This window comes from Larimichthys crocea, unplaced genomic scaffold, assembly GCF_000972845.2.
Source record: "Larimichthys crocea isolate SSNF unplaced genomic scaffold, L_crocea_2.0 scaffold91, whole genome shotgun sequence".
Lineage (NCBI taxonomy): Eukaryota > Metazoa > Chordata > Actinopteri > Sciaenidae > Larimichthys > Larimichthys crocea.
In genome coordinates, this window is record NW_020861238.1 from 1 (window position 1) to 14,524 (window position 14,524).

General features: G+C 37.2%; 1 protein-coding gene across 1 annotated transcript in view; it reads left to right on the forward strand.

Moving 5' to 3' along the window:
* Nucleotides 1-15: 15 nt before the first annotated feature.
* Nucleotides 16-14,524, forward strand: part of LOC104939807 (meprin A subunit beta) — a gene marked incomplete at its 5' end in the record, with an annotated part of 39,125 nt that continues 24,616 nt past the window's right edge. Inside the window, 13 exons of the mRNA XM_027277202.1 lie at nucleotides 16-40; nucleotides 152-190; nucleotides 359-384; nucleotides 487-571; nucleotides 914-1,031; nucleotides 1,329-1,507; nucleotides 1,900-2,118; nucleotides 2,340-2,504; nucleotides 2,731-2,961; nucleotides 3,101-3,550; nucleotides 3,633-3,803; nucleotides 3,914-4,019; nucleotides 4,135-4,182. Of these exons, the coding sequence (XP_027133003.1) occupies nucleotides 16-40; nucleotides 152-190; nucleotides 359-384; nucleotides 487-571; nucleotides 914-1,031; nucleotides 1,329-1,507; nucleotides 1,900-2,118; nucleotides 2,340-2,504; nucleotides 2,731-2,961; nucleotides 3,101-3,550; nucleotides 3,633-3,803; nucleotides 3,914-4,019; nucleotides 4,135-4,182 (1,862 nt within the window). The remainder of the gene's footprint in view (nucleotides 41-151; nucleotides 191-358; nucleotides 385-486; nucleotides 572-913; nucleotides 1,032-1,328; nucleotides 1,508-1,899; nucleotides 2,119-2,339; nucleotides 2,505-2,730; nucleotides 2,962-3,100; nucleotides 3,551-3,632; nucleotides 3,804-3,913; nucleotides 4,020-4,134; nucleotides 4,183-14,524) is intronic.

The window sequence follows — 14,524 nt, forward strand, 5'->3', positions numbered from 1 at the left end:
ATATGATGTTTGTTTCTACAGGATGAACCAATAATAGTGGGTAAGTTCTATCATTTAATGTTCATTTCATTTCATTTCATAAAATGAATCATTAACTATTTTTAATTAATCAATGTTACATCATAAGGCAACATTTCATCTGTCTTTGCAGACGTTGGTGAAGACAAGGACATTACAGAAATAAACAAGGGTAAAGTTAAACATCTTCATACAATTAAATGGACCTTGTGGTGAGATTATTTTGGTAACTTCTGGTAACTGAGCACCTTTGTTGTAGCTTCATGTTATCTTTAAATATTAGTCATTGATTTCAGTGTTAGAAAATCTCTTAAAGGACACTTTGTATGCTTTATCTTAGATTTGGGGCATGATGATATTCTTGAGGTGAGTTTAGCATTTTTTTTAATCTAAATTTAAATTATTAAAATGATAAATGTTGTGTTGCATAATTTTGTTTCCAATCCAATGCATTTCTTATAATCTTAGCCACCAAACATACAAAGGAGTGCTGTTAACACTGAGAGCAGTCTTTGGTCGGATGGAGTTCCATATGTTTTGGACAAGAGCCTTGGTAAATCTAAATTCTTCCTGCATAATAACTCAGAATATTTGTTGTTGTTTGTGAGGACAACGCCTATGCAATGTTTACACTGTTTAGGAAAGTTACTGAAATATGTTGCAATGTTACATGACTGTACAACAGTTTATGCTATTCAACCAGCATCAATCAGGGTCATCTTAGGGCAACATAGTTTCACACAATCCAAGTGTCCACTACCCCATATCCATCCCCTCCACCTGAGTATCTAGAAAGAATAATGTACACAAAAAGAAAATACCTCATCTATGAGTACATTTAAATTGTCATTTCTTTGTTCTTTCCCTATAACACAATTCTCGTGAACAATGGAAGAGATGAATGCTAAAGGAATCATCCTGAGAGCCTTTGAGCAGTTTGGGCTGAAGTCATGCATTGCTTTCAGACCAAGGGATTCTGAGAAGTATTACATTTCTGTCCAAAAATTAGACGGGTATGTATGTTTGTTATTCATATTTTGTTCTCTTTCTTCTTAGATACATTTGTGTACAACAATTAACAACATGAACTACTAAGACTTTTGTGAATGTGTGGTTGACCATATGTGGCATTATGTATGTAAATGAACCTGTGCATGCACAAGCAGATTAATGTAAAACATGAGAAATTTAGCATTGTTCGCTCCGTGGAGTTGTGCACATGGATGTTAGATAAAACTTTAACTATACCCACACACAGATCCTGAACTTGTATGTGTGACTGTTACTGATTAACTTTTTTTTTATTTTAGATGTTTTTCATATGTTGGGAAAGCAATACCCAATGGACAGCCGCTCTCCATCGGGAGATACTGTGATGAGATTTCCACCGTTGAACATGAGTTCCTCCATGCTCTTGGCTTCTACCATGAACAGTCCAGATATGACAGAGATAATTTTGTGACCATTGTATTCGAGAACATCATAGAAGGTTTCGTTAAGACTTGCATTATAATATTCCTGTTCTTTACATGTCTTATGTCAAAGTGTACAAAGAGAGAATAGATAAATCCAGCAAGTACGTAAGCATATTATTAACTCAGTAATTGTTTAGATAAAAGCAGGATTATCAAAATCTATTTAGATATGTATCAATCATTGATCAAATTATGTAAAACCTAATGTACTGACACCCAATAAAACAATTAAAAAATGCCTTATATTGATACTACACTATGTTGATAGGTTAAATTTAAGAATCTAGGTTGCCCTCGATTATCAAAATAATTTAAAAAATGTAGATGTATTAATATATTAATAATATTAGTGTTTGTGTTGCTAGGTTGAGAGTTTATTGATATTTGTTTTATATGTGTCATCTAGGTTATGAAAATAACTTTCAAAAAGTTAGCAATGAGTCCAGCACCACCAACGGAGTCCCATACGACTACTGGTCAGTGATGCATTATGGCAAAAATGCATTCTCCAATGGCAATGGGTCAACAATTATTACCAAAGATCCAAAATTCCAGGATGTTATTGGTCAAAGAAAGGAAATGAGTCCCAGTGATGTTTTGGAGCTGAACCGCCTCTACAAATGCAGTAAGTGATGGATGAGCCATTTTTAGGAATGCTTTGGGTTTGTTTGTTTCATTGATTTAAAAGTGTCAAATCTGTGTGAACACAATGGACATTGTCACAGTCACATTTTTCAACTAATTTTCCCTATTCCCTATTTCCAGCTCAGGAACTTTTACTTTTGATTTTATATTCCAAATTCAATTAAGAGTCCTTAATCCTGTTTTCCTCATTTACTTCTACAGACTCGACCATTGCATTTAAGATGCACTGCAGCTTTTCTAATGGGGGCATGTGCCAAATGAATCGCTGCTCACAGAATGGCACTGGCTGGCAAATGGTTATGAGTGTTTCTGGAGGTCCAAACTCTGATCACACCAATCTACCCGGGGGCAGTGGTGATCATAGTGGTAAGATTTCAAAATTTCAGAATTTAAATTTTGCTGTTGCTTATGACTGTGCTGACTTTGAATCACAAAAGCCCTAATCTCTTGTCATCTTTCTGCTGTCTGCTGACTTTCTTGTAACGTAAATCTTGATGATGTATAATTAACTTAAATTAAATTGTATGGACTGTACTCTATATGTAGATATTGCATTTGAAGGTCCACCATAACACATACCATTACATTCTAGGTCAAGATGCAGGTTACTTCATGCATGCGAGCACAGCATCAGGTAAGGAAGGAGACTCGGCCTGGCTGGAAACCAAGAGGATGAGTCCTACTAGGAAGTGTCATAACCAGTGTCTCCAATTCTACTATTACCACACTGGCAATGAGGCAGATCAACTTAACATCTGGATCAGAGAGTTTCAAGATGAGCAGGATGTCAAAGGAACTCTTCGCCTCATGGGACAGATCACTGGTAAGCTGTTTGTTTATCTGGTATTATCTGTTCTGAATAGTATTTAAGATTCTGATGAACTGTTTGAAGGATGCAGCTGATAACACAGTCATTAATTTGTAAGTAATGTAATTTGGTCTTCACAAAACTCTTCCTCCAGGTTCACCTAAATCTTACTGGCAACTCCATCATGTTTCCCTGAATGCCACCAAGCACTTCCAGGTGGTGTTTGAGTCTCGTAAAGGAGCAGGCAGCTCTTCGGGTGGATTCTCAATCGATGACATTAATTTGTCTGAGACTGAATGTCCTCATTTAACCATGCAGATTAACGATTTTGGCAACCTTTTGAACACTAGTGGTTATGCAACGCCTATATACAGCGCACGGCAGTACTCCAGAGGGGGCTATGCTTACAGGATTGGGATTGTTCTGTACAAGTCATTTTTTGGACTGTTTGTGCAACTGTTGTCTGGTAAATATGACGACCAGCTGGAGTGGCCTTGCGTAAATAGGCAGGTGACCTTCCAAATGGTGGACCAGAACCCCAACATCCAGCAGCAAATGTCCAAGCAAAGAAGTATCACCACTGACTTAAGTCAGTTAAATAATGGTAAGTTTAAAACAACATGATAAAATGTAACAGTATTTTTCCTCTCTTGTTATTTGCTTTTAATGTTGCTTTCTGTAAACAGGTAACTATAGATGGGACAATCCTCGGAAGTTTGGAAATTCATTTGTGGAGAATAATGAGACCATCTTTGCTGGGAGACTGTTTGGCAAAACCTATTTTGCATCTTTGGAAGAATTAAACTTCAGAGAGTACCTCAAGGGGGGAAGTGCCGCTTTCGTCTTCAGCTTCCAAGGCAGGCTGATGTTTTTACTGCTAAACTTGATTGTAACTACTTGGAATAAATAAAACATGTTTGTGGATGTTTTGTTGTACAACGCAACTGAAACTTTCCTCTTTTGCTAGATATCACACCTCTAGTTAATGGAAGTACTCTACCATGTCCTAAAGTGGGACCAGTGGAGGTTAAACATCCTCCCAGAAACATGGATGAAGGTCCATGTGCAACACGGTAGGACATTGTGTTATCAAATTAAGTACATTGTCACCAGTTCTTATTTTATAATATGAGAACTATATCAAGTATTGAAATAAGATTTTAATATGCCTTCCAAATAATTTTACAGGATCCTTACCACCACCAAACCACCTCCTAAAACAACAGATGATGACAGGTATTCATTTACTCACATTTTATACACAAACTACATTTCACCTATAATCTCCATATTTTTTAAATCAGTATGAGGCATATGTCAGAAATCCTCTGTTCATGTTATTTAATGAATTTTTTTGTTACTGCTGCAGCATTTTTGGCGTCTCTCCTGGTTTGGTGGCTTCTCCTGTCCTCACCCTCCTGGTTGCACTGATGCTCGTCATACATCGTTGATGTGTGTCCTCCATCAACATCTCACATTAACACATGGACAGGGCTAGCAAATTTGCCACTGGCTGAGAAATCAAGTGATTTTTACTTTTTATTAAATGCTTTTTGTTGTTTCACTGCTTATATAAGGAGGTAATAAGAGAGATGCAATGGGTAAAGAATTAGCGGCACTATACATTAGGCGTGACTTATATTTGTTGGAATTTGGAATCTTTTGTGGGAAATTGTTCATATTTGGTTTGTTTTACATTTTACTGTACTGTAGTCTTTTGAAGAAATGAGAAAATACAGGTTGGTTTCACTTCGCTTTTTTAACTTGCTTTTAATAAAAGGTTGTCGTGAGACCTTATTTTGGTATATCAAAAATACATACAGTACATACACATTTGTTTCTGATCATGACTAAATACTTATTAGTATCTGAACTGAATTGTACTGCTTGGATAAATCTTTTAAAAAATCAGTAGACTGTTTTGTGGGATCTTGTGGAAGCTTTCAAATAAATATTTTTCAAACAACATTTTTTTTGTATTTGCAATATCGGCAACAACAGCTAAATCTACCCTACAACCAACAACATTAAATCATTTGAACAACTATTATATAGAAATATATAAATTAGTAAGCCACTACAAGAACTTCATTTTATGCCAAATGCAATCATTGCACTCAGGTATTTAAGTCACAGCCATGTACCAGAAATGGGTAGTTCGCAGATACCAAGAAAGAAAGAACCGTCATGACTGCAGTAACTAGTCATGAATAAAAAACAAACAGAAACACAGATATCAACTGAAGAGAATCATTCACCCACAACAGGCATGTCAGCATTATGAGCATTTGGGATGAACAGCACCCCGCACCTCTAGCCAATGGTGTCACTGAAGCCACACTGGAACTTGTTCGTACAATGGTTGAGGAAAGCACCTAAGGCCAGTTTGAGAGGCAACGGCACCAGTTTCTTTTCAAGGGTTGCTAAAACTACCCAGTTACTGTCAATTGTGCCTGTGGTCAGGAAAGCCGAAAAAGTCAGTCAGTTCCTTTTGAGAATAAGATCTATATCTATTATTATTATTATGTTCAAGTAAATAGTCACTTAATATCAGTGGTGGGGAAAGTACTTAGATCTTTTACTGAAGTAAAAGTAGCAATAGTACAGTATAGTAGTATGTTAGTATTAGCATGAACATATACTTAAAATACCAATATTTAAAGTACTCATTGTGCAGAATGGCCTATTTTTGCACATATATACATATCACAGTATTGGATTATAATTGCAATGCATTTATCACAAATGACACCGCCAGCAAAGGCAGAGTTCATTTTAACTACTTTACTGTTGGGTAACTTGTTATATAATGACATACAGTTTATCAGACAGTGATATTTTGTACTAATAACCTGAACAGTAAAGCTGTCCAATAAATATATTTAATAAGAACAAATGTCCCTCTGAAATGTAGTCCACCAGCATAACATGAAGTAATTCAAGTACGAGTACCTCAGTTAGACCTTGGTCTGTCCGGCAATGTCCCTTGCCACGTGATTCAACCCACAATCAGGTGGTGATCAGATGACAGCTCTGCTCCTCTGTGTCCAAGAAATACTGATTACACAACAACAAAGTGGATCAGCACCTGCGCCCTAGAGTGTTCTGGTAACAAGTGCACTTATGAACACCCGTATGCTCGAACATGGTGTTTGTTATGGCCAATCCATTACTAGCACAGAAGTCTAATAACAAAGCACTGCTTGGGTTCAGATCAGGCAGGCTGTTTATCCCAATCACCCCCCTCCAGGTAACTCCATCATCACCCATGTGGGCATTGAAGTCCCTCAGCAGAACTAGGAGTCACCAGGTGGACCGGGTAATCTAAACTGCTGTTCAGTGCATAGGCAGGGGTCCCACAGGGTGGCGGCCTTGCATTGCTTGTATGGGCTGTGCCCAACAAACGTTTGTCAAATATCAGCTGCATTTTAGGGATTTGTTGAAGTAAAGTGAAAATTATCATTACCTCTGCTGGTTCAGTCTGTTTACTCCCTACATAGGTGGAACCAAATTGATAACCAGATTCACCCAAGGGTACTGAGGGTAATGGTATGGCTGACCTGAAAGTGGTTACTCAGGCCTTTGCATTAAAAATAAAAATTAAAAATACGATATGTGAAGAACTGACATAGGTTTATAAAAGAGATACCTTAATGCTCTACTGTGATGATTATGTTGATGTATCAATACAATCTTTTCTAATATGGTCACCACTGATATGCAGGGATGGGAATTGATAAGATTTTTTACCATTCCGATTCCATTATCGATTCTGCTTCACGATTCGATTCTTTATCGATTCTCTTTTCGATTCTCATTTGGGAAACAAAGGAGAACAAACAGTTTGATCAGCATCAGCTTTGTTTAGTTAGAAGTATCACGACCTAACAAAACCAACAGCGAGGTCAAAAGAGTCATCTTCTAAATGTAATGCAGAAGGCATTTGTTTAATGTTAACTGTTATAGCATGTTTTACAAAGAAGCACATCGCGCTAACATGGTAGGCAGTGTGTTACTTACCAGAGTTACCTTCCGTAGTAACCGCAGAGGTGGTCATAGCCTGGCTGCTGCCTCTGCTGCTAGGTTGAGATTCATCTCCAGTCCGAAGCGTGTCAAAAACACGACAATCATTTAAAAATATTGAATGTTGTGTGCGCAAATGTTTCTGCATGTTCGTCGTGTTCCCTCCCGACACTGTTATCTCCACTTTGCAATGATTGCAAGTTGCCCTGTTGCCATCTTTTTTGGAAAAATGCAGCCAAACTTTGGAGCGTTTGAATTCTGCATTCACCTTTAATGTATAAGATCACTGAGTTTGTGATTCTTTAGGTTGGATTGAAACATGCTAAATCATTGTTCCTGGGAGTGCTTACCTCAAAATGGTAAGTTGTACTCCCCCATATTGTTGCTTCCCCAGTTGTTCTGAATGTATTTTGTTGCCTCACCTTATCATGTGTTTTGTTACGAAATACACATGAAAAATGGAGATTCCTTCATCCCTCAACAACAGGACACATTCTTGACATAAGTAGTATCAATGAACAATATACAAGAAAAAATAAGTAATTCAAGAGAGAATCATGATGCACTAGGCTCATTGTGGTTATAAACTAATGAAAACATGTACAGTGTATATCATATTCGATATCTGCTTGATTCTTTAATTGGAGCTTCAGGAGCTGGACCACACCTCAACTGTGCCACTTCTGACAGTCCTATAAATACCCTCTTAACCCTATGATCCGCTTCACTCTTGAATTCTGCACACCCTTCCCACCTATCCCATTTCTTTCACTTGTTTCCTCTCCTTCCTACTCTCCATAGGGTTCTGAAAGAGGTCTGTCGTGGCCGGGTGCAACGGCGGATTCCCTACTGAAGCTTCCCCACACTGCAGCATTGACCAAAGAAGTACAAGAGATCATGCTTCACTCACAATCTTTGATTTTTTCAATAAATGCCACAAAATTTTACACAACGGACTTTGAAGACAATTATGCAGAATACCAGGAACATTCATTATTCATGTAATTAATTGGACATTGTGGTGAGATTATTTTGGTAATTTCTGTCAAGAACCAGACTAGGACACAGGACTCAGGCGCAGAGATGGAGTCAAAAACCAGCAGGCTTTATTGAGTGGCAGCAAGGTACACCTCTTACAAAAGTGATGAAACAAAACGGGCTATGAAAACTTCTAAGGCTATGACAAAGCAATGAAACTACGGCTCTAAGGAGAGCAAAATAAACGGCTATGGAAGGTAACAAAATAATAATCGCTCCAGTCGGAGGAAGTACAACTTAAACTATCTATGTCTACAAAAACACTGGTTCAAACAAAAGACGCTCCAGCAGGAGGATAACCTAATACTCTAACTAACTCTTATAAAGAAATAGCTAAACTAAAAATCACTCCTAAAACTGGAGGCAGACTAATCTAAGGGCAAGAAAATCAGCCACTCCTAAGGAGGGTGGAACTGAAAACCTAGCACTAGAAAAACTCTAAACTGAACTATGAAAGCTACAAAGCAAAATCACTCTTTCGAGGACGCGCTGAGGCGAAAACAGGCTTGAAGAAATACTTGGGCTGTGGACTTGGGTCAAGGGCTGTGGTGGACGCACGGGACGAAACACACTGGCAACAAGACAAAGGGAGACGCAGACTATATGAACACATGGAGGTAATGGGGAACAGGTGGACACAATCGGGTATCAGGGAAGACAATCAGACCGGTGACACATGAGGAAGGGCAAGTGACCTGAAACGAGAGGAGAGTTACTTTTCAAAATAAAACAGGAAATGACAAGACAGAACAAAAACCCAGCTTGTCTTCAGCGCCGTGTGACAATTTCATATTTGACTGGGGACTTTTGTTATAGTAACATATTGTCATTTACTACTACTTAGTGATTAGTTACTTATTTCTTTGTTCAACACTTGCTTTTTTGTGTTTTCCAATATATTTTCTTACCTTAGCTGTCAAACATATAAAGGAGTGCTGTGTACTTTTAGTAGTAGTAAACTTTTAGTTTAGTTTAGTTTGTTACACTCAGTTTAGTTACACAGTAAGATACAGGAATCAAAAGGCTAAGGCCCAGCTAATAAAATAAAAACTTCTGATCAAATCAAAGGACACACAACAAAGACAGCAGGATATAGTTTAGCATCAAGTCCTGGAGGCTGAATTCATTTCACAGGTTACACCTTAAAGACAGAGAACATACAGTTCTATAGACTATCTATGGAATTTTACAGAGTTCTTTAGGTGTTAACAACATGTAACATTGACAAAGAACTTATCAGTATTTCTATCAACAATAATTCAAAGAATGTAACTTGCATGACTGGTTCTTTTGTTGTTTTTTGCTCAGTGGGTTTTTCTACCTGCTTAAAACACAAGGACGTTCATCATACAGTTGCAGAGTGGACGGTCAGGCTGATAGAAGATCGAGACAAGTAGGTATTTTCTATTTACCTAAATGTATCGTAGCTTTATTGCATTTCGGTAACTGTAACTTGTATGATTTAAAGGTTTGGTCCAAGACATCCTGCAAAGATGAGGGGCCTCATCTTCCTTGTTGTGAACTTGGCAGTTATATCATCATTCTCAGTAAAATCAGTAAGAGTTGTTTTAATGTTGATTTTTCTGTGAAATTAAGATTTATTTTATACTATAGTCAGAATGAACTAACAAATAATGTTTAAATAATTATCAACAATTTGATTCTGAAATTTTGACTTTATATCATGAACCCAACTATAATCAATAACAACTTTTTAGTAGAAGCAGGACTAGTACAATAAGACAAAACAATCATATTACTTTGTATAGCTGAGAATTACATTGTTTACATAGGTTGAAATGACCAAATATGATGTTTGTTTCTACAGGATGAACCAATAATAGTGGGTAAGTTCTATCATTTATTGTTCATTTCATTTCATTTCATAAAATGAATCATTAACTATTTTTAATTAATCAATGTTACATCATAAGGCAACATTTCATCTGTCTTTGTAGACGTTGGTGAAGACAAGGACATTACAGAAATAAACAAGGGTAAAGTTAAACATCTTCATACAATTAAATGGACCTTGTGGTGTGATTATTTTTGTAACTTCTGGTAACTGAGCACCTTGTTGTAGCTTCATGTTGTCTTTAAATATTAGTCATTGATTTCAGTGTTAGAAAAACTCTTAAAAGACACTTTTTATGCTTTATCTTAGATTTGGGGCATGATGATATTCTTGAGGTGAGTTTAGCATTTTTTTATTTAAATTTAAATTATTAAAATGATAAATGTTGTGTTGCATAATTTTGTTTCCAATCCAATGCATTTCCTATAATCTTAGCCACCAAACATACAAAGGAGTGCTGTTAACACTGAGAGCCGTCATTGGTTGGATGGAGTTCCATATGTTTTGGACAAGAGCCTTGGTAAATCTAAATTCTTCCTGCATAATAACTCAGAATATTTGTTGTTGTTTGTGAGGACCATGCCTATGAAATGTTTACACTGTTTAGGAAACTTACTGAAATATGTTACAGTTTATGCTATTCAACCAGCATCAATCAGATGGAGGTTAATGACAAACAGGAGTCTCATAGCAGTGCCCAGTGAAATCTGCAACATTTTCAAGTGAAGCAAGGTTATTTGGCTTGGCTTCACACAATCCAAGTGTCCACTACCCCATATCCATCCCCTCCACCTGAGTATCTAGAAAGAATAATGTACACAAAAAGAAAATACCTCATCTATGAGTACATTTAAATTGTCATTTCTTTGTTCTTTCCCTATAACACAATTCTCGTGAACAATGGAAGAGATGAATGCTAAAGGAATCATCCTGAGAGCCTTTGAGCAGTTTGGGCTGAAGTCATGCATTGCTTTCAGACCAAGGGATTCTGAGAAGTATTACATTTCTGTCCAAAAATTAGGCGGGTATGTATGCATGTTTGTTTTTCTTATTTTATTCTCTTTCTTCTTAGATACATTTGTGTACAACAATTAACAACATGAACTACTAAGACTTTTGTGAATGTGTGGTTGACCATGTTTGGCATTATGTATGTAAATGAACCTGTGCATGCACAAGCAGATTAATGTAAAACATGAGAAATTTAGCATTGTTCGCTCCGTGGAGTTGTGCACATGGATGTTAGATAAAACTTTAACTATACCCACACACAGATCCTGAACTTGTATGTGTGACTGTTACTGATTAACTTTTTTTTTATTTTAGATGTTTTTCATATGTTGGGAAAGTAATACCCAATGGACAGCCGCTCTCCATCGGGAGATACTGTGATGAGATTTCCACCGTTGAACATGAGTTCCTCCATGCTCTTGGCTTCTACCATGAACAGTCCAGATATGACAGAGATAATTTTCTGACCATTGTATTCGAGAACATCATAGAAGGTTTCGTTAAGACTTGCATTATAATATTCCTGTTCTTTACATGTCTTATGTCAAAGTGTACAAAGAGAGAATAGATAAATCCAGCAAGTACGTAAGCATATTATTAACTCAGTAATTGTTTAGATAAAAGCAGGATTATCAAAATCTATTTAGATATGTATCAATCATTGATCAAATTATGTAAAACCTAATGTACTGACACCCAATAAAACAATTAAAAAATGCCTTATATTGATACTACACTATGTTGATAGGTTAAATTTAAGAATCTAGGTTGCCCTCGATTATCAAAATAATTTAAAAAATGTAGATGTATTAATATATTAATAATATTAGTGTTTGTGTTGCTAGGTTGAGAGTTTATTGATATTTGTTTTATATGTGTCATCTAGGTTATGAAAATAACTTTCAAAAAGTTAGCAATGAGTCCAGCACCACCAACGGAGTCCCATACGACTACTGGTCAGTGATGCATTATGGCAAAAATGCATTCTCCAATGGCAATGGGTCAACAATTATTACCAAAGATCCAAAATTCCAGGATGTTATTGGTCAAAGAAAGGAAATGAGTCCCAGTGATGTTTTGGAGCTGAACCGCCTCTACAAATGCAGTAAGTGATGGATGAGCCATTTTTAGGAATGCTTTGGGTTTGTTTGTTTCATTGATTTAAAAGTGTCAAATCTGTGTGAACACAATGGACATTGTCACAGTCACATTTTTCAACTAATTTTCCCTATTCCCTATTTCCAGCTCAGGAACTTTTACTTTTGATTTTATATTCCAAATTCAATTAAGAGTCCTTAATCCTGTTTTCCTCATTTACTTCTACAGACTCGACCATTGCATTTAAGATGCACTGCAGCTTTTCTAATGGGGGCATGTGCCAAATGAATCGCTGCTCACAGAATGGCACTGGCTGGCAAATGGTTATGAGTGTTTCTGGAGGTCCAAACTCTGATCACACCAATCTACCCGGGGGCAGTGGTGATCATAGTGGTAAGATTTCAAAATTTCAGAATTTAAATTTTGCTGTTGCTTATGACTGTGCTGACTTTGAATCACAAAAGCCCTAATCTCTTGTCATCTTTCTGCTGTCTGCTGACTTTCTTGTAACGTAAATCTTGATGATGTATAATTAACTTAAATTAAATTGTATGGACTGTACTCTATATGTAGATATTGCATTTGAAGGTCCACCATAACACATACCATTACATTCTAGGTCAAGATGCAGGTTACTTCATGCATGCGAGCACAGCATCAGGTAAGGAAGGAGACTCGGCCTGGCTGGAAACCAAGAGGATGGTCCTACTAGGAGTGTCATAACAGGTGGTCTCCAATTTCTACTATTACACACTGGAATGGAGCAGTCAATTAACATTGGATCAGAGAGTTTCAAGATGCAGCAGGCATGTCAAAGGAACTCTCTCGCCTCATGGACAATCACTGGTAAAGCTGTTTGTTTAATCTGGATTACTGTGTCTAAATGGTATTTAAAAGTATTATTAACTGTTTGAAAATGCAGCTGATATTATTTGTATAATGTAATTGGTCTTCACAAACTCTTTCTCCAGGTTCACCTAAATCTTACTGGCAACTCATCATGTTTCCCTGATGCCACCAAGCACTTCCAGGTGTGTTTGAGTCTCGTAAAGGAGCAGGCAGCTCTTCGGGTGGATTCTCAATCGATGACATTATTTGTCTTGAGACTGATGTCCTCATTTAACCATGCAGATTAACGATTTTGGCAACCTTTGTAACACTAGTGGTTTATGCACGCCTATATACCGCTCACGGCAGTACTCCCGAGGGGGCTATGCTTACAGGATTGGGATTGTTCTGGACAAGTCATTTTTGGACTGTTTGTGCAACTGTTGTCTGGTAAATATGACGACAGCTGGAGTGGCCTTGCGTAAATAGGCAGGTGACCTTCCAAATGGTGGACCAGAACCCAACATCCAGCAGCAAATGTCCAAGCAAAGAAGTATCACCACTGATTTAAGTCAGTTAAATAATGGTAAGTTTAAAACAACATGATAAAATGTCAGTATTTTTCCCTCTTGTTATTTGCTTTTAATGTTGCTTTCTGTAAACAGGTAACTATAGATGGGACAATCCTCGGAAGTTGGAAATTCATTTGTGGAGAATAATGAGACCATCTTTGCTGGACCACGTTTGGCAAAACTATTTTGCATCTTTGGAAGAATTAAACTTCCGAGAGTACCTCAAGGGGGAAGTGCCGCTTGTCTTCAGCTTCCAAGGCAGCTGATGTTTTACTGCTAAACTTGAATGTAACTGTCTACTTGGATAAATAAAAACTGTTGTGGATGTTTTGTTGTAAACGCAACTGAAACTTTCCTGTTTGCTAGATATCCCCCTCTAGTAATGAAGTACTCTACCATGTTCCTAAAGTGGGGACCAGTGGAGGTTAACATCCTCCCAGAACATGGATGAAGGTCCCTGTGCAACACGGTAGGAATTGTGTTATCAAATTAAGTACATTGCACCAGTTCTTATTTTTAATATGAGACTATATCAAGTATTGAAATAAGATTTTAATATGCCATCCAAATAATTTTACCGGATTCCTTACCACCCAACCACCAACCAAACACCACAACACCGATGATGACAGGTATTCATATACATCACATCCCTTTATATACACCAAACTACATTTCACCTATAATCTCCATCTCAATTTTAAATCAGTATGAGGCATATGTCGAAATCCTCTGTTCATTGTTATTAATTATTTTTGTACTGCTGCAGCATTTTTGGCGTCTCTCCAGGTTTGGTGGCTTCTCCTGTCTCACCCTCCTGGTTGCACTGATGCTGTCATACATCGTTGATGTGTGTCCTCCATCAACATCTCACATTCGCACATGGCCGGGCTAGCAAATTTGCCACTGGCTGAGAAATCAAGTGATTTTTACTTTTTATTAAATGCTTTTTTGTTGTTCACTGCTTTATAAGGAGTAATAAGAGAATGCAATGGGTAACGAATTAGCGGCACTATACATTAGGGGTGACTTATTTTGTGGAATTTGGAATCTTTGTGGGAAATTGTGCATATTTGGTGTTTTACATTTACTGTACTGTAGTCTTTGAAGAAATGAGAAATACAGGTTGGTTTCACTTCGCTTTTTTTAACTT